Here is a 23,288-nt window from a genome sequence, read left to right as displayed (position 1 = left end):
TTTAATGATGATGACGTCGACTGCTCATTAAAAAGCCTTCCACTTGGCTGGCTGCCTGCCTTTCTCTCTATCTCCCCATTCATTTCGGTGTCTCTGGCCGCTTCTTTTGACCATCCTAACGACTTTTTAAGTATTTACACACAATTTGGCTTGGCCAAGTTTTATCGCAAAGTCTGGGCAAACATTTCTATATAGTTCCCAGCTCACTTTTCTTTTAAGTTTACGCTTCATTATCTTGCAGTTGTCTGCGGCGAAGTGCAAGTGGCAGGACATCAGCTTGAGGTTTAGATTGCCCCCTTCACATGTCCTGCGGCCCGGTGCACTCATTTCACTCCCGAGCGGCTGGAATGATAAGCCTCCGTAAGTCTGTCCGTCCGTAAGTCTGTCCGTCCGTCCGTTGTCTGTCTGTCCGTCCGACATTTCCATGTCTCTGGTTCAGTATCTGGTTGTGCAGCGCCTCAAGGAGTGTCACCTGCAACCTGACTGGCATTCCTACTTTTCCAGCAAGTTTCTGCATTTGACTTGTCTTCGCCTGCAGCGGACTGCAGAACTTGTGTTTGCCTCGGTCAGGTTGCCTTCCTTACCGAGGTGTTGCTGGATTTTTTCAAAAGTGTATGGTCTCTGAAAAGAGCTCCTTAATGTCTTGTTTTCGGTCATCTCATCGCACTCGAATTCACCTCGAAGGGTTCGGAAAAAACCTGTCTGATTGCTTACTTCGCAGCTTTTGCAGCTGCCCAAAGGGGGAAAAGCCGGCGAATGGCACGTGCCATTCTATGTCTATGCAAACAGCGCAGTGTTTTGCCGGAATGAAGAACTAGCTTTGGTCAAATCGACACTTGTCAGGGGTGTATGAAAACTCAGAAAAATCTGGCATGCAAAGGAAAAAAGTGGAGTTTTGGGTCACTATACTGAATATCATCGGATCTTGGAAAAATCTGACATGAACAGGAGTCAGTTGTACCAAGGATGCGATTACAAACGTTTAGGGGTATGCCACTTTGGAATTTGACTAAAGTTGAAGAAGTTATGGTTTCTAAAAATCCAGATTTCAGTTACCATTGCGGAAACCATTGAAATCTCAAAAAAAATCGGACATGTACCAATGTACCAGCCACCAAAGCTACCCTTCTTCTCCAAGTGCGACATCAAAGTGAAAGTCACGCATTTACGTCTATTTGCCACGTTGTCTGGCTTTATTTTTTTTTACTTTCTCTATACCACTTGCATTCGACGGAAAGTGCAAAGCCGGGAAAGTCTGGCTCCTCGGCTTTTTCCCCATTTTCGTCTGGACTGTGTTGTCTGGCTCATTATGTTTTCCTCGAGCCCCCAACCATCTGCGTCGTTTGTCGTGTTCATCTTGGCAATATTTTTATGTAAACAAGCCGAACAGACAGCGCCAGACGAAATTGGCAAATCATCGGATAGACAACAACACGAGACCAGACGGTTGATGCCCTAACGAACCGAGAGTCCTGGCTTCCTCCCTTTGGCTTTGTGCAATTATGATTAATTCTCTGGCACTCTGACGTCAGTTTGCACTCAAAGGAAAGACCACACAAAATCAAACAGTTGAATAAAAATCAAGTTTGACGTTTTAGATATTCCAATAGAAAGCAGTTGTAGTTTTAAATAAAATTTCTTTGAGCTTTAATTACAGAGTTTTATTCTAAATAAGAATTTTGTTTACGAAAGGGATATTTGTACTTTTGACTTCCACAATTTTAAACACTTACTTAAAAATAAACCCTGTGACAGTTTTGAAGATTATTTCTCCCCGTGCATAATTCAAGAATCGCATCATTGTTGTCTGGCAATTGATCGAATTTTGTAGTTGCCCCGACCTTGATGATTATTTGTGGGATTAGGAAACGGATGGAAATTTATGGGGGTTATCCAGCTCTTTTCTTCCGCTTTCCAAGATCCCGTTTTGCATAAAACGCACATTAAATTTCGTTAGCTGGCTGGCAGTCGTAAAGTGTGTTTTGTGTATCTCATTCGAAGCTGGCAACGCCTTGGGTAAACACTCGATCGCAGGACTCAGGACTCAGGACTCATGGCGTCCTGGCTGGCATTCCTACTGGCAGTTCTACTAGTACAACGCCTCGGCTTTTGCTGTTCCGTTTGTTTATTTACGCACATGCGAAGGAGGGACTTATTTCATATTCATAGAAAAATAGCAAACACATGTGCTTGGCTGAAGGTCCTTGCAGCGAAGGACGTGTTCGTCTATGTGTGTATACACATATATGGCGAAAGAGAGACAGGAGTAAATCAGCAGCTAAGTAAGTAAAATGCTTCATAAATTGCTTCAAGTGGCGCAGCTGGCTGCTGGCAGCTTTTGAGGCGTAATGTCCTGAGCCAAGGACTCGGGACCCCGCCACCTTTAAGCCACCTCATATCCACTCGCCGCCCACCCACATCCCATATCCTTCTGGCTGGCTTCCGCTTTAAAGCATATCATCATGCATAAATCTAAATCAGAGCACAAATACGAGAACCATAAATGAAAATCAGTCGCATCATGATGAATCCTTACACATCCCTGCTCTCCGAACTCTGTGGCGAAAGCCAGGAAAGCGTAAAATTTACGCACCAGCCGACTCGAGACTCCAGATCCAGATTCTCGCAAAATATTTGAACTAAAATGTTTTTGATTTTCAATGCCTTGCCGGAAATATTTCGACAATATTTTCCCTGATGCCAGCAGACCCTTCTCATCTCCTGCCGCCCGAAGGGCATAACTCAAACAATTGCGACAGATTTCCGAAAGGATTTCTGCCTTTGGAAGCTAGAAGACATTTTCCCCGTATTTATGTGCGAATGTGTATAGATATACATTTTGCTGGCAGTTAATAAGCGGAACGTGTTGATAATTTTTGCCCGGGTCCTCGATTTGGTTGCTTGTTCGGGCTTAATTGCTTGTAACATTTAATGGAAAATTAATAAGTTGAGAAATGTGCAAAGGAAGTTCGAACAATTTCATTTGAGGTCACTCCAAAATGGGTCAGTGATTTTTCGGTTGGGCGAAAAGTTTCCCTTATTGAATTACTTTTGCTGGGGTATCGGTCCCTTAGATAGAGATAATAAATTGAACATAAAAGGCTTGACAAAGGCTGGCATTTATCGAGAATTTATTGTTTTACTTGCGAAATTGAGAGCATTCCACTTGAACGCCAAAAAGTTTGCCAAGGCAAACATAACTGAACTTGACCACAAAAATGCATCTAATTGCCGCCCACATTCGGCCCAGATTAATTGTCATTTTGGGACTGCTCGCAAAGTGCAGAAGGACAGGTTCTTTGGTTCGGACCAGTGCACAGTGGTCCAGCCCGTAGGCCAAAAATAAAAAAACCAAAGTCCAAATTTTGACTTTAAATGTACCAATTCTTATTTATAATTGGTCTAGCTATTTGAATTTATTCATCTTTTTGTTTTGATCTGTCTGTCCGCTTCAAGAATAGCATCGAAAGAGATAGCATGATATTCATTGTGTATTGCAGCGTAAGCAAGTGCAAGTGAAGCTCTCCGCAAAAAATTTGTTTAACATTTTTAAAACAAGTGTTTGTGCCATGGAAGTGATTAATATTTTAAAGAAAGGTATTAACTTTCTTTTTACAATAAAAAGTATATGTAGTATTTATTGTGTTTTGTGTAAATCATTGTTGTACTTAGTACATAATTGTGAACGTTCTTAGTTTGTCTTTTCTGTGTTTGGTTAGAGTTTTAGTTGTGATGGCACTCTTTGGCATTCACAAATCTTTTTTGTATAATATTCTTAAGCATTTTAAGAATATAAGAAAGTTTAGTTCAAGTGCCGTAAGGTGCCGTGCGGCTTGCAAAATACAAAAAGGTAACCTAACCTCAATTACCTCAATAACATTAATTTGTCGAATTGTTACTACACATATATGTAAATATTAAAGGGTAAGCATATAAATTAAAAAAATGTATTTATTTTATGTTCGTTTTTGTAAATTACATTTTGTATTTCTGTAATTATTATTTTAAGGCGAAATAGTTTCCCGGCGAAAACTCGTTTTACACTGATTGTTCCTATGGCAGTTATAACCTATAGTATCAAGATTTTTACTGAAGTTTCCCAGGTTATATACGAAAATTTCCAAATTATTGTTGCTTCAAAATGAAAAACAATAGTTTTTCATAAAAAAACTGAATATCAGACTGATTGTTCATATGGCAGCTATATGATATAGTTGCCCGATCTGGCTGATTTTTACATATTATTTTAGGATAAATATAAAAAAATTTTCTGCAAAGTTTCAAGTCCCTACCTCAACTAGAAGTATTTTTGGCCGCTCTCCCCATACAAGCCGGACCACAGTGCAGTGCGTCGATCAACACTTGGTCTCCAGTCTGTTATTACATAATTGCGCCTAATGACATGCAACGAAATTGCCCAAAATTCAATTTCCGCACAGCTAACTCTGGCCGCAGGACACACACAAAGCCAAAATGGGATAATTACGCCCCTGACAGTACGACTGTCAGTCACTCGTTCACTGAGGGCCCAATTCACTTGGCCACCTAATGGCTTTTTGATTCTGAGCACTGCAGGTTGCACTGCAGGTTGCAATTGCACTGCCGACTGCAATTCATGGTATTAATATTAAATTATTAACCCGGTTTGAGCACCGCTGGCTTCACATGTTCTGCGGCTTAATTAATCACCTGGCTAGCAACCATAATTAGAGCCGTTTTTGATTTATGCTATTTTGCGGCAATTATTCAGATCCGGAGTTCGGGTGCCAAAAAACCATGCCACAAATTGAAAACTGTGTCAGAAGAACACCAGTAGAAGAAGTGCCAGAAGGTTGTTGGACACTCGAGCAAAAACAGAACTTCTCCGGCGCCAGACATTCAACCACTTTGCCGACTGCTTCTGTGTTATGTGCACATGATTTATTATTTTAGAGAAGAGAAAAAAGGGACACCACCTCCCCGGCGTTCTTTTTTTCCGCCAGTTCATTTCTAATGTGCAAAATGACCCAGTGACAAATTGTGGAGCCAAGTTTTGGACGCTTCCAAATGTGTGTCATTCGGTTGAGGCTACACTCGGAATAAAAGAGTCCCATCAAATTGAGCAATTTGCTATGCATTTAAATTTGTGAGCCACTCAAACCCATTTAATTAAAAGAGCTGTACATTTTGAAAGGGGTTTCCTTTGCCTTTTTGGGAATGCCAATAAAATATCCACTTTTTTCTGTGTAGCTTGGCTTGAGTTCGGTAACCGGGAAACTCCCACTCGCGGTTTTCCTTGTGGCCTGTTTAACTGGACACTTGTCGACTGAAATTTATGTGGAGTTTCTGCAAGATTTATGTTGGCCAGAGGTTTGGGCGTGGCAAATATCGATAAATTATTGGCCCAATTCGCCGCAGTCGATGTCTTTGGTCGCAAATTCAAATTTTCCTTAACCCACTGACTCGGCTAATGAACTTTTAAATCTTGTTTGTCTGTCTGCATTTATAATAGACTTTCATTATTTTTTGGGCCTTCTCATAAATCATTTAAACATGCCTCGTTAAAAATCAATTTTGCCGACCGAAATCAGAAATTCATCTGTATATTTCGGAATTTTTTTCCCCCAACATTTCATCGCAATTTGAATGCAAATACTTTTGACGTCATTATTGAGAGCGTTGGCAGCCATTTAATCATGCTTTCCGCAGCTCAGCAGAAAAATATGCAGATGGATATTTCAGCCTCCACCGAAATTTTCCATTTCCCCAACCATTTTTACTCAGGTTTTCCTTCTATGTTTGGGCTTTGCCGCAGTAATTTCTTTTGGCTTTTCAGCGTGGAATGCAAATGCCAAACGAAAGTAGTTTAGAATTTTGCGGCTCGTCCGAGGGATGTTTTCTGTGGCTTTCGGTCAAAACGAAGATGAGTGAGGCTGGGGATCCGGGACTCCGTCGACATGATATTAGAATTCAATATGTTAATGAGAAACGGTCGCCAGGTGCTGGGTGTTTCCCTTCCCGAAGGTCAGACAGAAAGTTCGCTAAGCTGTCGGGGAAATATTTAAATTGTATTGCTGCCTTTCGATTGCTTGAATAACAAGATAACGATTCCGACTGCCAACAGGGAAAACCGTCAAATATAAGTCCATTCCCATTCTCATTCCCAATTGTATACCGGAATTTTTTCCATGCAAATGCGGGGATTTTTGCATAATTCGTGGTAATTAAATTTATTCCATAATTATGCCAATTCTATTGGCTTATTTAGCATTTTATTCTATACCGAATTTGTGTATTTTTTCTGGTTGACACATCTGTAAATCAATTCGTGACAACTAATTGCCATTTCCAGTTCATTGGTGTCTAATATGCTTAATTAACAAGAAACATAAATTAAAACGTGACCAAGCACTGCGAAATCAGTAACAATAATCGCATTGGAGTCCTTTAATGAAGTTATCAACAAGTTTTTGATGTTTTTGACGGCACAGTTTTTCCATTTCGGGACAAAAACTATATTTTAGTTGAAATTGGTTCATGGTTTGCAATTGTTTTGGACATCTTGAACAAAAAATTTAACAATCCCCTTCAAATTCATGCATTGTCTGCTTTTATTAGCATAAAACAAATATCGCAGCGATGCTGGAAAAAAACGAAGGAAGGCATTTGTTGGAACGCTAAAAAAGCGACACTAAATAAAATAAAGTGAACAACAAGAGTGGAAATCGAACAAAATCGAAGCGAGGCGGCGGTAAAAAGTGCAATCGCTTTGAAATGCCTTTTACCAGGGTCGAACGGAAATGGCCTTTGGCGGAAATCCGTTTAATTTGCAAAATGCCAACAATGGCAGTGCAATAAATGTGACAAAAGCAGACTCAAAGCTGCAGAGAACCACAAAAAGTTGTGAAATCAGCAGAGATGGCAAACATCATAGGCGTGCCTTGTATTAAAGCGTTCCAGCGAATTTGGGCTGAATATATAAATCACCAAATTGCAATTTTTTTTTAGCTGTTTGCCATGTCAACAGGCAGTGAGCAATAAAATATTATTACCGCGGAAGCGGATGAAAATTTGCTATTTTTTTCCCGGCAAACAAGCATGTTAGTTTGATATTGACTTGCATGGATTTTTTTCTGAATCATTTCTAATCAAATTTTTAAATATAATACCAAAAATGATTTTTAAATGGCAGGCATTGGGAATCAAGGACATGTCAATAACATTTATTTCTGTCAGTTGCTGTCCCTGAATATTTTTGGTATTTCGATTTCTTAATCAAATTTAAAAATATCCTCCCATTTGCAAGATTTTATTAAACTGTCGGCTTGCGATGGAGAAGTCATTGAACGCTCTGCGACCATTATTCATCTATAAATAAAAAATCAACGCAGTGGTCTGCAATTGCCTTTGCTTTTTGCCGACTGTCGTTCGCTTTTTTAATGGTGAGCAGAACAACAGCAACAGCGGCACCGTCCACGCCCAGCACACTGAGAAAAAAGTGGCCAGTAGCCTCGGAGGAGGGGTTTGTGGTAGGCAGACAAAGACTATTGGTTCGCCCAGCATTGCGTCTTGTTTAATTGTATGCCCACACCGCCAGACAATGCATATGCATACTGTTTTATACGAGTTTTCCACATTTTCCCACCCCTTTTTTTGCTGCGTGTGCGACATTTTCATGTTGTGTCTGCCGTGTTGTTATGCCAGCGATTGTTGGTTGTTGCATGTTGTTCCTTTTATTGTTATATAAATAAGCTATAAATTTCGGCGGGAAAGCAATGCACACGCACTGAAGCCAGACAGAGATATTATTTGTAGAAAATGTTCATATTTTTTATGCCTGCATTGCGACGCGTCGCCCTGACAATCGCAGGCATTTTCATTTTCACTGCCAAATTGAATGGCTCCGAATGAGGTTTTGTGAACTTTTGATCATCTAACAACTTTGCACACACACTCCAGTTTTTTTCCCAAGCTTTTGCGTTTCTAATTTGATTATTTCTGCCTAGATGGCTGTAAATCAAGTCCGGATTAGCCAGAGTGACATCCCTGCATCCCGTTGAACTGAACGGACAACAACCAAAACTCCGGACTCTACTCTCTGAGCCCGGAAAATCCCCCATATTAAATGCTCTGGCGTTTCACGACGGGTTGTGCAACTCAATTTTATGCTTAATGGCAAATGCCCCTTTCCCCGTTTTGCTAATTCCGAGTGCAGAGCCACGCTGAAGGCTTCTGTATCCCTGGCAAAGGACACCCCCTTTCGCCCAGCACCCTTTGTGCATTATGTAAGCAACACGTGGCACCTCCCCCTGTTTTCCTGAGCAGCGCTAATAAAGGTAATTTTACCCGCTTTCCCGGCAACTTTTCAATGTCAACGGGCTGACAAGTTGGGCGGTTGTAATTTGCATGACAAGGTGGCGGGCTTGCGTTCAGGATGAGACCATTTGTTGGCTTTGACAGTTTTCTAATTGCATGTGTGCAGTCATCGAGTGCTGCCAAAAGAAATTAAGGCGCCAGGACACGTGTCTCATTCCGATTTATGTGTCCTTCAATCGATAAATCTGCTCTCATAAATGCCAGAATATATTCTGTAACAATTCCTCATTACGCCCAGAGCAAACTAATTAAATTCCAGTTCTGGTTTTTAATTTAATTTTTACTGTTTTTACTGTTGCCTTTCCCTTTATTTAATTGTGGTCATGTATTTTTTAATAAGCCAGTAATTTTTGGCGCATTACTTAATGTAAATCAACCCGGTGGTATTAATAATAGCCCTAGTTGCAAAGTCCGCATCAAAAGTAAATCCCATTATGAAAAACCTTTTTTGGCTTTAAGCGTAACTGATAGTTTATGAATCATTTAAATTGTATGATATTTAGCACCAACAAAATGCAATACACGACATGAATATTAAAAACGTAAAGCGTAAATAAAATACAAATAAGCACGCTTCCTTCTTGGAATGTGTTATTTAATTAAAAACTCTTGTGAAATATCATCTGAAAATTGGGTATTTAATAGTCGACATCCCGCCATTTAGTCCCTATAGCTATTTTATTGTTTTGCAATATGCAAATATAAATTTTGCTCATTTTTTTGCCACTTGTGTTCTTCCATGTTAATTTGCCGCTATTGTTTGTGTCTGTGTGCGGAATATTTTTTGCCGCAAATTGAAATATATGACAACCTCTTTTTGTGCACGTTTATCCCTTTTTTTTATGCATTCCTTTCTTCCCATTCCATTGCGGAAAAACGACCGCAGCTTTATTGCATAAATGTGGCGATTTAATTAATATGCTTAATGAGTTGCAATTAAACACACATAAATAGCGCAGAAGAAAACACTGGGAGTCGGCCAAAGCAAACAAAGAAAATTAGCAAAAATTTGTAGCAAATTAAGAGGGTAAACAAATAAAGTGGAAAAACATGAATTGATTCAGATCGCAGGGGGCAAATATGGATGTTAATTAAATCAAAATGAGTTTAAATAGCCACAAGGCGAATAAATATATGAAATGAAAGTAATAAAGCAACTGATACTGATTTCTTGTTGCCAAGAGACTTGATTTCATAGTGAAACGTCTGTGCGAATCCATCTTCTCGATTCAATTTCATTTCCATACCACCAATCCTATCTTCCTGTTGTGGCAGGCTTGTTTTCCCCCGCTTTTTTCCCCCGGTATTTTCTGTAGCCAGTGGAGTTGCACGTAAGTCGTTGCAAGCCTCGGCCAGCCAACTTTGCATTTGGCAATCAAAAAAATTGATTAGAACCGAAATGGCAATCGCTGGCGGCTCAGTGCGAATGCGATGCTGGTCAGGATTTCCTCTTCCCCCACACACACACACACACGCATTGGACACAGGGATCGGAAAACTGGAGATGGGTGCAGCCAATTGGCAAAATGGTAGCTTTCCTGGCAAGAAAAAAATTGCTGGGAAAATAAACTCAAACTCAGAGCGCAAAAATCTGAACCCACAACCAAAGCCAAAAGCAAAACTATGCAACCGACTTGCTCTGCCGGACCGAAACTTTTTTTTTGGGTTTATTTTCCAGAGGGTAGCTGCACCGGGCACATCATCAATATGAAACAGGGGACATGCATAATCGGGCGGATGGCCACCAGTGGGCTGCATTTATGCGCTGTGCTGCGCACTGTGCTGCTGGTCCACCGGTTAGGAAATCCCGTCCAGACAGGAATTTCCAAATTCCATGGTCGGATTTTGGGGCTCGCGAGCCGGGGAATGGGATGCATCGGTCACGTTGTTTTGCTGTTTTTGGCTCGTTGGCGGCCGGCAAAGATAATACCGGAGGAAAAAATATAGCCAGTCAGTCTGACAAAGCCATCCTGGGAAGATAGTAAAAATCGGGTTAGATGCGAGGCTCTGTCCAAAAATATCCAGGCAAATCAAATTAAATCAAAGCTTAATCCCCGAGATGAGCTCCCACTTCAGGCGGCAAACGACCAACATTTGTCCTCATAAAGCCCCATCCTCGAGCTCATTAAATCCAGCGGGGATCCCACCAAAACCAAAAGGATCTCCAACTCCGTCGGTGTACGTGACTATTAATTAGAGCAGTAAATATTATGTCTGTTCATGTGCGATTACATGTAGATGTGGATGGGGCGGAGTCGGGTCGGGTGTGGCGCCCCAGAAATGTGCGTATTGGTTGTATGTAAGTGGGCGGATATCCCGCTGTTGTTGGAGCCCCAGCATTATGATAATTCGTTGTGGGCAGGCGATGGCGAATTGTATTTATTCTGAGGCAAGGCAAACAATGCGTGTTTGTACTTACTTACCATACTCGCCGATTCGATTATGGATTGCGGTGACCTTTAAACCTTTTGGCGAACGTATTTGAGTGGGATTAAGCTGTCCTTTTCGAGAAACAAACCATTTATATTTCGATTGGCTGCTGCGGATTGAAAAGCACTGTGAATTACCAAAAATAAATTATCAAGGCATTGTTCTCACAATACCCTTAACTTTAAATAAAGAACCTAACACTTGCCATGTGTGATCCAAAACTGTTGCCTTTTGTCTGAAGTTTCGGTTTGATTGCATTAATTAAATGCTCTACACACAACTGAAATGAGTTCTCAAGCAAAGAGACACTCGCCTGCAGACTGATGTGGGATTGCCGTCTTTGCAGTCAAAAGATTTCTTAGAGTTTACAAAAAGTTAGCTACAACTTAACATGCCAAGATTTGACTACCAGAAACTTTTCCCCTGCCACACACGCCAGAAAGAAGAGCAGTAAACGAAGTTGTAATCTCCCGGCTTTCAGCTCTTCCCCTCTTTGCCAAAAACATCCCCCGTTTTAACTTTTCTATGGACACCCAGTAGGCGGAATTCCAGTTAATTATAAATACATTTATGTCGCCTTGGGGCTAAATTAGAGCATGAGTATCCAATATCGATCAAAAGGAAGTTCCATGGAAAGTTCTCGGGGAGTGGGAAGCTGTAGCCAGCTAATGCTGACAAACTGCAGCTTTGGCACAAAATTGTTGCAGAAATTTATTATTGGCTTAACGCAGAGATGGGGGATAAGACGAGCAGAAAAAAAAGAGGTGAGGAAAAAGCTGAGTGCACTTTGGCGCTGAAAAGCGTGAGTTAGCCCCCTCCCTCAACTCCCCACTCTCTACTTTCTACTCTCTACACTCACCTCAGGGTTTCTCTGTTGGCCTGGCTGAAAGCACTTGGGGGCAGGTGGGTTGCATCATCTCCATCTACGTGACTGAGAAATTTCTATGGGCGAGTCTGCTGCCATTACGCCAAACCAAAAAGAGGATAAGGTTATTCCACGGAGAGGAACGACTGGCTGCCCCGAAAAGATACTTTACGACACAAAGCCGTCGAGTTATCGTGCTGCCAGCTCAAATGCCAACTGATGGGGCTAATCTAGTAGAAAAATTCTGAGATATCGAATTTGTAGCTTATGAATTTCTGAGTGCATGTCATAGATCATGCGAGGATATTCACCCAATGCAAAGGAAGATAAATCATACTTTATCACCTTTAAATTAAGAGTTTTAAGTCCAATGTGTACTTTATTTTGTAAGCTTAAGCTATTTACTTACCTTCTCATTTGAAGATGCATTTATTCTCTGTGATTCTGGTCACTTTACATAAAGTTCTGTTTTTATTTTAAGGTTCCACCTTACCCCCTTTATGGAAAGATAATTACTCCGTAACCCATTTGTGCGTTTATTTATTTTTGCGTACCTCTGCAAATTTGTTATATCTCCCAACAAATAAATTTTTAATTAAAAAAGCAATTAATAGCTGGCAAATGCGACAGCAGATCCCCAAAATGCGACAAGACAACAGTGGCAATTAGCAAATTTCAGCACGGCACACACGCTGGTAACTGTTAATAAAAGTGGTGTCGTCCTGGCTGCAACCACTCGTGGCAGTGGTGGTGGTGATGGTGGGGTGGTGGCAAGTTGGCTGCTGATGCCACTTTAGCCACTGACTTGTCCAATTACTATAACAACGGTGGGGCGAAATGGGTAATGCGGGGGAAATGGAAACGGGCGGCGGGGTACGAAGTGTGGCATTCAAATGGCATGCCGCAGGACTCACTCATACACTCACACGATCACACACTCATACACATGCAGGTTGCCGAGCGAACCGAACGGAACGGAACGGAAGAGCCAACTCAAAGTTTTTTCATATCCTGTGAAAATTATTATGCGCTTTTGTGAAATAGTCGAAGCCAGCGGGCAAAAGCAAATGTTTGTACTGCTGCTGCAGTTTTGACCAGGAGACAAGGACCACACACACAGGATTCGACAGTTGGCATCCTTGACTCCGACGGTCGAAAACTTTTGTCAAATTAGTTTTTTCCTTTCTCCCTCTGCTTTTGTGTGGCTACAACAGCTTGTGGACAACGATGTCAGCGTTGGTTTTAATCATTATCCGTCTCTTAGCGAGGGTTTTAATATACGCTTTAGCAGAGTGAAATACGTGGAAAATTAAAAAAAGAACGGTCTGCCTTTTGGTAAATTAATTTTGTTTCGCTTAATTTAATTGCGGGCTCACGACATAACATTAAATACATTGATATTGCAATAAAAAGTTCTTGTTTTCAGCTAAAACTGACCAAAAGCCATTAACCTCGTTTAAGCTAAAACGGTTTAACAATGTCAAATAAATTTATAGATCATTCGTTTTTTTATTGCTTTTTTAAATAGAGATTAAAATATTTATTAAATTATTGGATTTATGGAACTACAAAATAATAATTACCTGAATATGTTATATAAAATGAACTTACATTCTCTATTATCATTAGGAACGTAATTTGCCATCCATTTAATAGCAATTCTAATTATATTACCCTCTTTTTTGCAGGTAAGTTCAACCCCTTTTCACGTGGAAACTGTGAGTAGATGAAATACCTTAAATCGTCGCCTTTTTCGACTGATTTGTGAGACTTGGCTTGAAGTTGGACAGAGGACCAAAGCGAAAACCTCTTCCTTGTTGAGCAGAACTTTATCATTTTTCAAAATGCATTTAATTTCATTCCATTTTGTCGCATTTCACTTTTGGGCGTCGTGTCTCTTTCGCTCTTTGACAAATCAGACGGAGGCAAAGTTATAAAACTTCATTTGTAAAAGTGCTACGTCATGGCGGGAATGTCTGTCGGCGGGCGGCGCAAGAGGGGGCGGGCGGGGCGACTGGGGGCGTGGCTGGGTCGTGTGAAGAGTGAAGGGCACGAGTTAGACAAGTCATCAAATAAATCCCTTTTAGGTATAAAGTTCTTTGCTTTACTTTACTTTGCCAGCCACCCGTCGTCATTTCACAACCCACCCATTCCACCCATCCACCCACTCGCTTTTCCACCACCCAACTGGCTTTTCCTTCTTGTGTCTCTCTGGCAAATTTTTTCATGCTTGAACTGTTTGAGCAGAGAATTTAGCAAGTTTTTGCTTTGTTTGACAAACGCCAAGGACAATGACAGCCGATTGAGTCGAGGCGGTGGAAAACGAGTGCGGCAGGAAATGGAAGTTGCATCGCCCCGCTTTTCCGACTTTTCCATTGATTAGTTGGCAAACAGTGCAGTGGAAATGGTTGGATAATCATATCATGTCCACCGCCCACTTTGCCTATTTAAGCTTGTCATCAATCAGGGCATTATGGCCAATTGAGTAAACATTGTGAATTTGTCATGGTTAAAGATCGTTTAACAGCGATGACATCTAATTGCCCTCCACTTCCCCATCGCTGGCATACCTACACACAAACACACACACACACACACGTATCTCTTTCGGGTTCTCCTGTCAATTTCCATTTGAGCGGATATTTGTCGAACAAACTCAATTGATTTTCCAAGCTCTTCGTTTTCCCTGCCTTTCTCCGCTCGCTTTCTCCGCAAGGCTCATAAGCCACAAAATGCATTTCTAGCAATTTCCTTGTTTGGCCCATTTTTATGGCGCATGTTGCATACTTTACGGCGCCACTGTTTGATTGGGAGTGTGTGTGTGTGTGGGTAGCAAACGTACTTTTACTCCCGTTGCCGCCCACCTCATCTGCTTAGTTTTTCATCCAGACTCAGCCTTGACTCAAGTTTTTCAGGAAATCATTGCACCCAAAGGCGGATATATCCCAGTTGGCTCGGTGCCCCCTTTATCCCCGACATATATACACCGTATATATATATATATATATAGGATATGGTATGGTATATATCCTCTGTCCGCACTCTCCTTCGTTCCCTTCGCCAGCTGTCTTCGGCACTTCAGCCGACGCTTAAGTTGCACAAAATGTAATACATTTGATTGCACTCATGTTCAAGTTCTGTGGCCAAAGTGGCTGCTGGAGTTGCAGCTTCCGAGGAGGAGAAAAAATGAGGAGCTGCAAGGCGATGCCCCAGACCATGGCCCACTTTCCGCCCGATTCTCTGTCGGATTCCCTCCGTCAGGTTGCCGGATTCAGGCGCTCTCTTTCCTTTCTGCAGCTCAAAGTCGTAAGTGAATACGGTTGGTGGGTGTGGGAGCCTGAAAATGCTACAAATTGATAGATCCGCTGGCACATTGGCAACAACAGCCAGTAGCAGCCAATTGCGAACTATCTGTTTATTAGACCAAACATGAGGAAAAGCCGGGTGAGTGCATTACGTGAATACGAGATGGATGAGCTCCATGAGTGGTTGCTTTGTTTATTTTAAATACACGCATCTTGGGTTTTTCATAATTGTGGATATTCAGGATTTTAGGATTCTACTTTAAATTTGATTAGATAGGGTAAGCTACACTAGTTTAACTAGTTAACTTAATATGTTTCATTTTTTTTCTAAAAAAAGATAAATTCAAACGCTGTAAGCTCCTTTCGCACTTTCTCACCATAAATGATAGGTTTAAATCTCATGTAAAGATAGTCCTCATGTGCCTTTAAGCAATCTGATTTATTCTCTTTTTATGAAAGAGATCCTTTGACAGACCGTCAACGCACTTTCCACCTATTCCACATCCAGATGACCCCTTTCATTAATACCCATTAGAGGCGTCTTTCGCTGCGAGTGGCCTTATACATCATTCACAATTAAATCTGATTAGAGAGTTAGCGGGTCCATCAGGCTCAATCAAAACTGGCATGCCGAGTGCTCCACACAGCCGCACAGTGGGACAATGGCGGCGTGCCGGCCTAAATGGCAAAACTGACGGCCTGTCGCATATTTCCCATCCCCTCCCCCTGCTGCTCTTCTCACCCACCAGGCTATGCCATTCCAGGACCATGGCTAATAGCCTTTAACTGATGGCGGGCAGCTCCACCATTAGGCTGGAAAAGCGGGAGTTAGGAGGGAGGAACTTCTGTCGTCGGAAAACGGCAGTCAGGACGACATCGACATCCGTTCAGGTTGAGGCATCGACATGCTAATAGCTTTGAACTTTCGCAAATTGCAGGCACTGCAACCCTTTCGCCTGCCTTTTTGCAACTGCAACTGCAACTGCATTTGCGTTGGACTGTTAATTACCGTTATTGAACTTGTTTGATTGGCACAAGTTGAAAAGTTGGGCGAGCCGAGCCAAGGCAATCGCTGACCGCCCGTCGAGCAGCGCCCGTTTAACCCATGGAAATCGGATTTCCCGGGCGGACGAATGTTTGCGTGTGGGTGCAACAGTTTTCCCCAACTGCCACTGCCACATGTTGTGTAAATAAAGGCAACGTGCTCGCCAGCCACTTGGAAGGGCGTGCGCCAGTTTTACGATAATATTTCCTGCAATTAACCAGCTTTTACCTTTTGCCTTTCCTGTTCATATGATATACCTTGCCATAACATCGTGACTGGGGGTATCGGCTGCAATTAATTCATAAATAAAATATTTTTTAATTTCACATCTTGTTGAAGAGCTTATGAGAAAATGCCTACACCAAACAAAATTGAAAGCTATTAAATGTGCCTGTTCTTATTTTAAAATTAGATAACATAGAATTTATAAAAATTGTATTTTCTTAACATTAAAATTTCGACTATTTTTTATACGATTTAACTAGTGTTAATGATGTATTTTAATTTAATGATTTTAACTCTTTGCTTTAATGTTCAGCTTGTTTTCAATGTATTACAATGTATAACATAACAGTATGTTCACACTTAATACTTTTAGTATATATTTACATTTGTTTACAATATTCACATAAGTAGGTTTTTTATTATATGTATGTTATTTCAACGGTAATAATAGTTTCTTAAGCAGTCTTGATTATTTTTCTAGTGCTTTTCATGGTTTTCCAATACTCCTGGCTGTGTGCCTGACATCCGCATCCTTTAAGCAAAAAACAAACTGCAGCGGGACAGAAATGCATTCAACGCCGGTTGTCAATTGGCAGGCAATGGCCAATACAAAGGCAAAACTGGGCAAAACAAGATGGCGGACATCGTCCTTGTTGTCCTTGTCATCGCTGCGCTTTTCCCACTGTCATCGGCATGTGGACATGTGTGATTGTGTGATTGTGTGCGCCAGTGCGATTGCCTCGTTGTTTTCGTTGATTTTTCCAGTTGGCTTCCACAGCCATATTGTTAACGCGCTCGCTGCGGAGCTTTCTGCCATCCCGCTTTCTCTCTCTCTCTCACTCTTTTCGAATTCTTCGGATGCTAAAGTTGACTTTTTACTGATTTGAACTGCAAACTTTCGCCATAGTTTAGTAGTTGTGGTTGTTGTTCTTTTTCGAAGCAACCGAGAGGGATTTATGGGGGCTCAAAGTGCTTCTCGGTTCTCAGCTCTCAAATCTCGCTTGGGTGTGAAGTAAAAACTTTGTCCTGGCGCAAGTAGGAAAATTTATATATACACATATAGGGACGTGCTACATCTGTAGGTGTTCAGGCACTTGGGCATAAACTTGTGCAAGTCAGTGTGTAATCAGTTCTGAGCCAACTGTAATGCCACCAGATGATATCGATTCAATTTTCAGTTCTTTCGGGTAGCAATCCAACAATCTTTTTAAGTGGTCAATTCATTAACATTAGCTGCAGATTGTTTACTGGGAACTCAAAAAAAACAAATGTTTCTGGCTGAGAAGATATATCAAGTTGGGATGTAAAGTAAAGCAACTGTCAACTGCTGCTAAATTATATCCCATTCGTTGGAGGAAAATGGCATGGAAGCCCTAGTCGATGGCAGTTGCAATTGAATCCAGCTTTTATCCAAAGGGCGACAGATTTTGTGTGGGTTCTGGAAATGCAAATTTCGGTGAATTTACGGCCAACCCATTTCGAGAATTTATTGTTCTTGCATTAGTTTTGCACCCACTTCGCTAACAGATGCGATACGTAAAAGGGAGTTATTAACTTAAGGGATTTCCTTAATTGTGATTCTGCAATCTCGGACTTTCAATGATGTAATCCAAAATGTTATCCCTTGTATCAACGTTGCGTGAAGCTCGTGTGGGAAAACTCACTTTTCTCGTGCGCAAGTTTTATACGTTTTGCTAGCACGAATTCAATTTCTTTCCTACATTTTTTCCCCGCTTTCACTTTGCTTCAATTTATAAAATTGAATATTGGCAGCGAAACTCGATTTGTCCACACATGGCCACGCCCACAGAAGCAGGAAGATTTGTGGGTGGCAAAAAGGACCTACCGCTTTCCCGGTTGTGTTGCGTAAGTTGGCAAATTATCGGGAAGGAAGCCGAGAATCTAAGAGCTACTTACCCATTAAAGGAAAGCACAGTGGGACAAATTCAGCACTTTATAGATTGAAATTCATAGAAGTTGGGAATTAATTTTCATTTAAACTAGTGAAGTTATTTAAGTTATTGATGGATGGTTTGTTTTTTATTACCAGTGTCTGGGACTTTAAATTTCTTTTTAATTTTCTTTCATGTTCCACTGTTAAAACGCTTAGTGCATTTCCTTTGGCAGCCTTTATTGCCTGCCAATTGCTTCGTATCCTGCCTCACACACACACACACACTCACATGTCAATGCCTTGGCACGCATTTTATTTAAATACACTTACAGCTGGGCACATGTGTGCGTGTGGTGTGGTGCATAAAAATTGCCATTTTTCCCAGTGATTTTTATTGCGCCCACCGCTCTTCTTAGTGGGTCCCCAGTCCTTATCGCCACCCCATCTTCTGTTTTCCTCATCACTCTGAACGCCGTTGACAGCTTTACGTTTTGTGGGACGCACAGTGACTTACATAAGTACACCAACACATCCCCCGGTACACACACGCTCGCACAACTGCTCCTTTGTGTGTCATTTAGCTTTTGTCTCACGCGTGCCAAGTTCCCATCCCTTTTTCCCCCATTTTCCGACTTGTTTGTGCTCTTAATTTTCTTGCCAAGTTTGCAGTTTTCGCAACGTTTTTATATGATTTTTATACAAACGTGATATATTTTTCTGATGCGCCCGTTCACTTTTTATTATCGCACTACCGCCTCACGTGTGTATGTGCGTGTGTACGGGTGTGTGTGCTTGGGTCTTTGTCCTTCTTCCTTTGTTCTGGCTTATTCAATTTCATTTATTGATTTCCCTGCTTATCTCTATCTGTGCGTTTTCCGAGTGGAAGGTAAGCACCCTACTCCCCCTTCATAAACGCAAACTGACGGGGACGAACGGCCATGTGCTGGTCCAAGGTGTTCCAGAATCCCGACAGGACGGCGCAGTCCGAGTGGCGCTCGCTTCGAGGCAGGTCGAGCATGTGCACCTGCCAGCCGAGCAGATCCTTGCACGGCACCATGTCCTTGAAGTGCAGGTGGAAGGCGCACACCCTTAGACAAATGAGGGCGGGGTCCCCGCCCTGCGGCCATCCCTTGAACTGCCAGTGGGGTCCCAAGGCGAAGACGGCCGACACCCGCTCCCACTCCTGCGGACTCAGACGGGACACGTTGTCGATGACCCGGTAGCTCACCGTTCGGCCCTGAAAATAGTGTTTTATAAAATAATATATAAAAAGTATAAAAAAGTATTGCAGAAAGCAAACACCTAAAATTCAAAGATACCTTCAAAACTAATTTTTTAATAGTAATTTAACAAAAGTTTTTGCCACAAATATGTTAAATTCTTTGACATAAAAATGAAAAAGCAGGAATTAAACTATATTTTATTTAACCCACCTGGAACACACGCTCGATGATGATCTCGTCGAGTCTTTTCTCTCCCGACAAGGATTGACGAGCCTGTTCCAAGGTAACGTAGCGCATCTCCTGCAGGAGTTGCCTGGCATTGTGAATGGTTATCAGGCTGCTTAGAGCAGCTGGAACCACGATGATGGGCATTCGTGAGTGGTGACTAGCCATCTGCCTGGGAAGATATACTCTTTTGACAGTCTTGGTTTTATCAAGCTTGCACCTCTTCGGACTTAAGTGTCCGGTCTTGGTCTTCTCTAAATTGGTGCCCTGCGGATTGATGCCGAACAACTGCTGATCCTTTAGGAACTTCTCCTGCCCATAGCGATTGTACTTTGTTTTGGGGTTGGGCTTAATCGTCTTCTGCTCGGGCAGTGCAATTGGCTCTTCTTCAGCTTTCGGAGAAGGGACTTTTTTCTTAGTGCCGCACCCTTTGCTGGAATTAAAGACCTTGGAAACTATTGCAAGGACTCCCGACAGATCCTTCTCGCCAGACCACTGCTCATCGTAGGTGCGATGCTGCCTTTCGCGCTCTGCGACTTTCTTTAAAATCTCATTCTGATGTTTCTGCTCCTGAAGATCTTGATCCAACAGCTCCATCCTTTTCTGATTGCGCCTCACTGTGATGTCCTGCTTCATAGCCAGACGTTTGGCCTTAATGGCTGCTATGGCTTCCACAGTCATGGTCTGGGAAAGCGTCTTCAGTTTAAGATCCATTTCAAGTTTTTAAACTTCTTTCTTTTTGAGAAATTATTGCTTATAATCTGACAACGCGTAGTTTTCCGGAGAATGTTTGCCTTGAAGTAAAAAGGTATCCCTACTCGATTGAGTTAACGATAAGTCGCCAGATGTTTATGTGAATTAATTATATTTTCTCATTGATGATGGAGGAATTAAAAATCGCGAAACCTAACAGAGTTCCGGCTTTCACTCTATAACTCCTCTTTCTAAAGTGGAGTGTTTTTTCTTGGCGTCCCTCCTTTGCTGGCACATAAAAAACTCATAAATATTCAAACTTTCTCGCAGCCATCGTTTATTTTTTGTCAAAGCCATTATTTATTTTTATTACATTGCCTTGGTCAGTTGTTTGGCTCGCTCCTGCTCTCCGATGATTTTTATTTTTCCGCCCCGAGTTGTTTTTATTTGTAAGCTATTTTTATTTGACAAAGTTTCACCCTCATCCCGGGAGGTCGACGCAGAAGGAATTGTCCCGGCTTTATGTTATTGACTTTAATAACATTTTAGCTGCAAGGCATGAAAATATTTTTATAAATTGTGTTATTGTTTTCTTCGGCCTTCGTGCACTTTTTCCCAACAGCATCGCTCCGCATTGTTTTGCCGCCGAAGCCTGAAATTGATTTCCGCAATGTGAGTTAGGAGTGGTGGCGAAGGGGCCACTATGGGAACCCATCATAATTTATGCATCCATCGAGTCAGCCAGCCAGCCTCAAAAGCTATTAGCCAGCTAAGTCGTGCGCCCCCCTACCCCCCGACTTGCCAGTTATCGGGGCTTTAGCCCGGGGAAGCCCGTAATTGCTAAAGCGAAATTTCATTACCGAAAACGAAAAAGAGCGGGCGGTAGTCGTAGTTGGCTGCTAGACGTAGACGGGTTTCGTTTCGCGTGTGATAAATACCGTAAAAGGTCGCCGCCATCGCTGCCAGTGAAATGAAATTTTCATCCAGACTCTTGTGGCAGCCATTTTGTCGGTGTTGCACTAGAAAATGGCTGAATGGCGGATTGGCGGCGGTCGCAGCAGCGGCAGCGGCATCGTTGTCGCCATTTTTGTTTATGGCCGCATTTGTCACGGCAAATTGTATTGCCAACTGGCGGGGCTTTTGCCATTCACCGGTTCTTTTTGCCTTTTAGTTGTTTTTGTTTCTTTTTGCCACGTTAAGAATGCGGCAGAAAAAAGGCGATGAACCGTAAAGCTCACCTTACGTCTACGGTTTTCTGGCATGTTAATTAAACCGGCGGGATGGCCGGGATCATCTGATTGCTCATTTGGCTCTGCGCTAATTAAGTTTATGGCATTATGACGGCAAAAAAAATGGGGATAGTATGTGGAGAGTTGTTGGTTGGGTTTTCGGCTGTATGATATTTCATATAAAGGGAAAAGCTATACAAAAAATCTGCATAAAAACCGCACAATAGATGATCCAAGTTCCACGAGGACCAGGAAAACGAATACAATGCTGGGGAATTGAAATTGAAAACAATGGCTTACTGACATAGATATGCAATGCCTTTTTGCCGCAGTTAGATTCCCATTCTCGATTCTTTTTGGGGAAACTCAGCGAAGCGGACACGAGAAGCGAGTGCATAACTTCAAATTTAATCAGAGAAGAATGCGACCACGCATAGAAAAAATTCTGGCCGCGGGAAATGGAATCATCGCTGGCCAGCGTTCTGCACTCAACTGCATGGAATCGCATCAAAGGAAGGAAAAAAACCCTGCGGAAGGGAAATGGGGGAAAAAAAGAGTGAGTTTCGGTTGCCTTCGGCAATCCGCCCACGCAACTGGCAACTAATTTCGCCTCAGTGACAAGACGAGGCCATCAGAAATTCCCCCAAACGAACCTTGGCCAATTATTGTTTGCGGCCCTCTCTCGTTCGTTTTATTACGTAGCCGCAGCATTGGCCCGTTTACGACACAGGACCCTCAGCGCAGGACGAGCCCGGTCGAATCATTTAATGTGCAGGCCGAGAGAGGAGAGAAAACAATTTTGTCAGCTTATAAACAGTAAAAATAAAATGCCTGGCTAAACAAATAAGAGGAGAGCGCCGGGTGAAGGACATCACTATAAAGCGCCATTGAGACACGAACACGTGTAGAGCACATTTACAAGACACCCAGCCTCACATGCATATAGCACTTACACAGGGAAAATCAATTGAAAATAAAAATAATAAAGAATTAAATCTAATACTAAGCTTATTAAATAAAACATAATGTTTTTATTCTTAAAATTGAATGCTAAGAACTGCAATTTGATAATCAATTATTAACTTTCGATTTCTCTCTTACAAAATATTATGAAAAACCTTTGGTATTTCCTTTTTCTTAGTGTACATGTGTTTACTTGGCTCCCTTGACAAGGCCGACACTTTATTACTTTCCTTGGCGAATTATTTTCATTATGTTTTCACTTTCGGAGCAGATTCCCGTCGCAGGGCAGGGCAATTTAATGGAAATGAGATTGGCTTCGTCTGAAGGTGCAATGAAGCCGTTCACGTTGAATGGAAATACACTTGTTAAGCGGGCAAATAAAGTTGGCGAGAAGAATGGAGGAGGCCGGCTGATCAATTTCAATGACCCACTTTTGACTTTTGTCGCCACGCCAAGGAGCTCGAGTTCCGATCAAGTTGGTCCGTCCAATGGCTCACCAACGACCACATCGAGACGACTTCACATGCCAGTGACAGGCTGCACAGGATATGAACTGGTGGTCTGTTTGTGCCCACTCCACTAACACACACGTATTTTTCGCAGCGGAGTGCGCTAACCTTTTGAAAGTTCTTCTAAAAGTCGACAACTGCAGCCGCAGTTGCAATCTGTATCTAGTTTTGCTCCTTTGCCATTCCCGGCATGTCCACTTGGATGTCTCTCCATCATGTTTGCACATTTTGATGTCTGTTTGATGTGCAACAGTTGCACTTCAAGTGGCCAGTTGCTCTGGCTGTCATCTCGCTTTTGCGAAATATCAAGCATTCGCCATGTGGTCC

General features: G+C 42.0%; 2 protein-coding genes across 4 annotated transcripts in view; one reads left to right on the top strand and one right to left on the bottom strand.

Annotated features, from left to right (window-relative positions):
- LOC108094853 (irregular chiasm C-roughest protein) overlaps positions 1–23,288 on the top strand; it is a 123,977-nt gene that overhangs the window by 54,097 nt on the left and 46,592 nt on the right. The window lies entirely within an intron of this gene.
- Positions 18,830–21,089, bottom strand: LOC108094856 (parafibromin). Its single transcript, XM_017195664.2, has 2 exons — positions 19,553–21,089; positions 18,830–19,356 (listed from the first exon to the last, which is right to left on the bottom strand). The coding sequence occupies exons 1-2, from the start codon at positions 20,279–20,281 to the stop codon at positions 19,015–19,017; spliced, it is 1,071 nt and encodes a 356-aa protein (XP_017051153.1). The 5' UTR covers positions 20,282–21,089; the 3' UTR covers positions 18,830–19,014.

The sequence above is a fragment of the Drosophila ficusphila genome, unplaced genomic scaffold (assembly GCF_018152265.1).
Source record: "Drosophila ficusphila isolate 14025-0441.05 unplaced genomic scaffold, ASM1815226v1 contig_414, whole genome shotgun sequence".
NCBI lineage: Eukaryota > Metazoa > Arthropoda > Insecta > Diptera > Drosophilidae > Drosophila > Drosophila ficusphila.
Note: the sequence above shows the minus strand (reverse complement) of the source record. Positions and strands in the feature narration are given on the sequence as shown.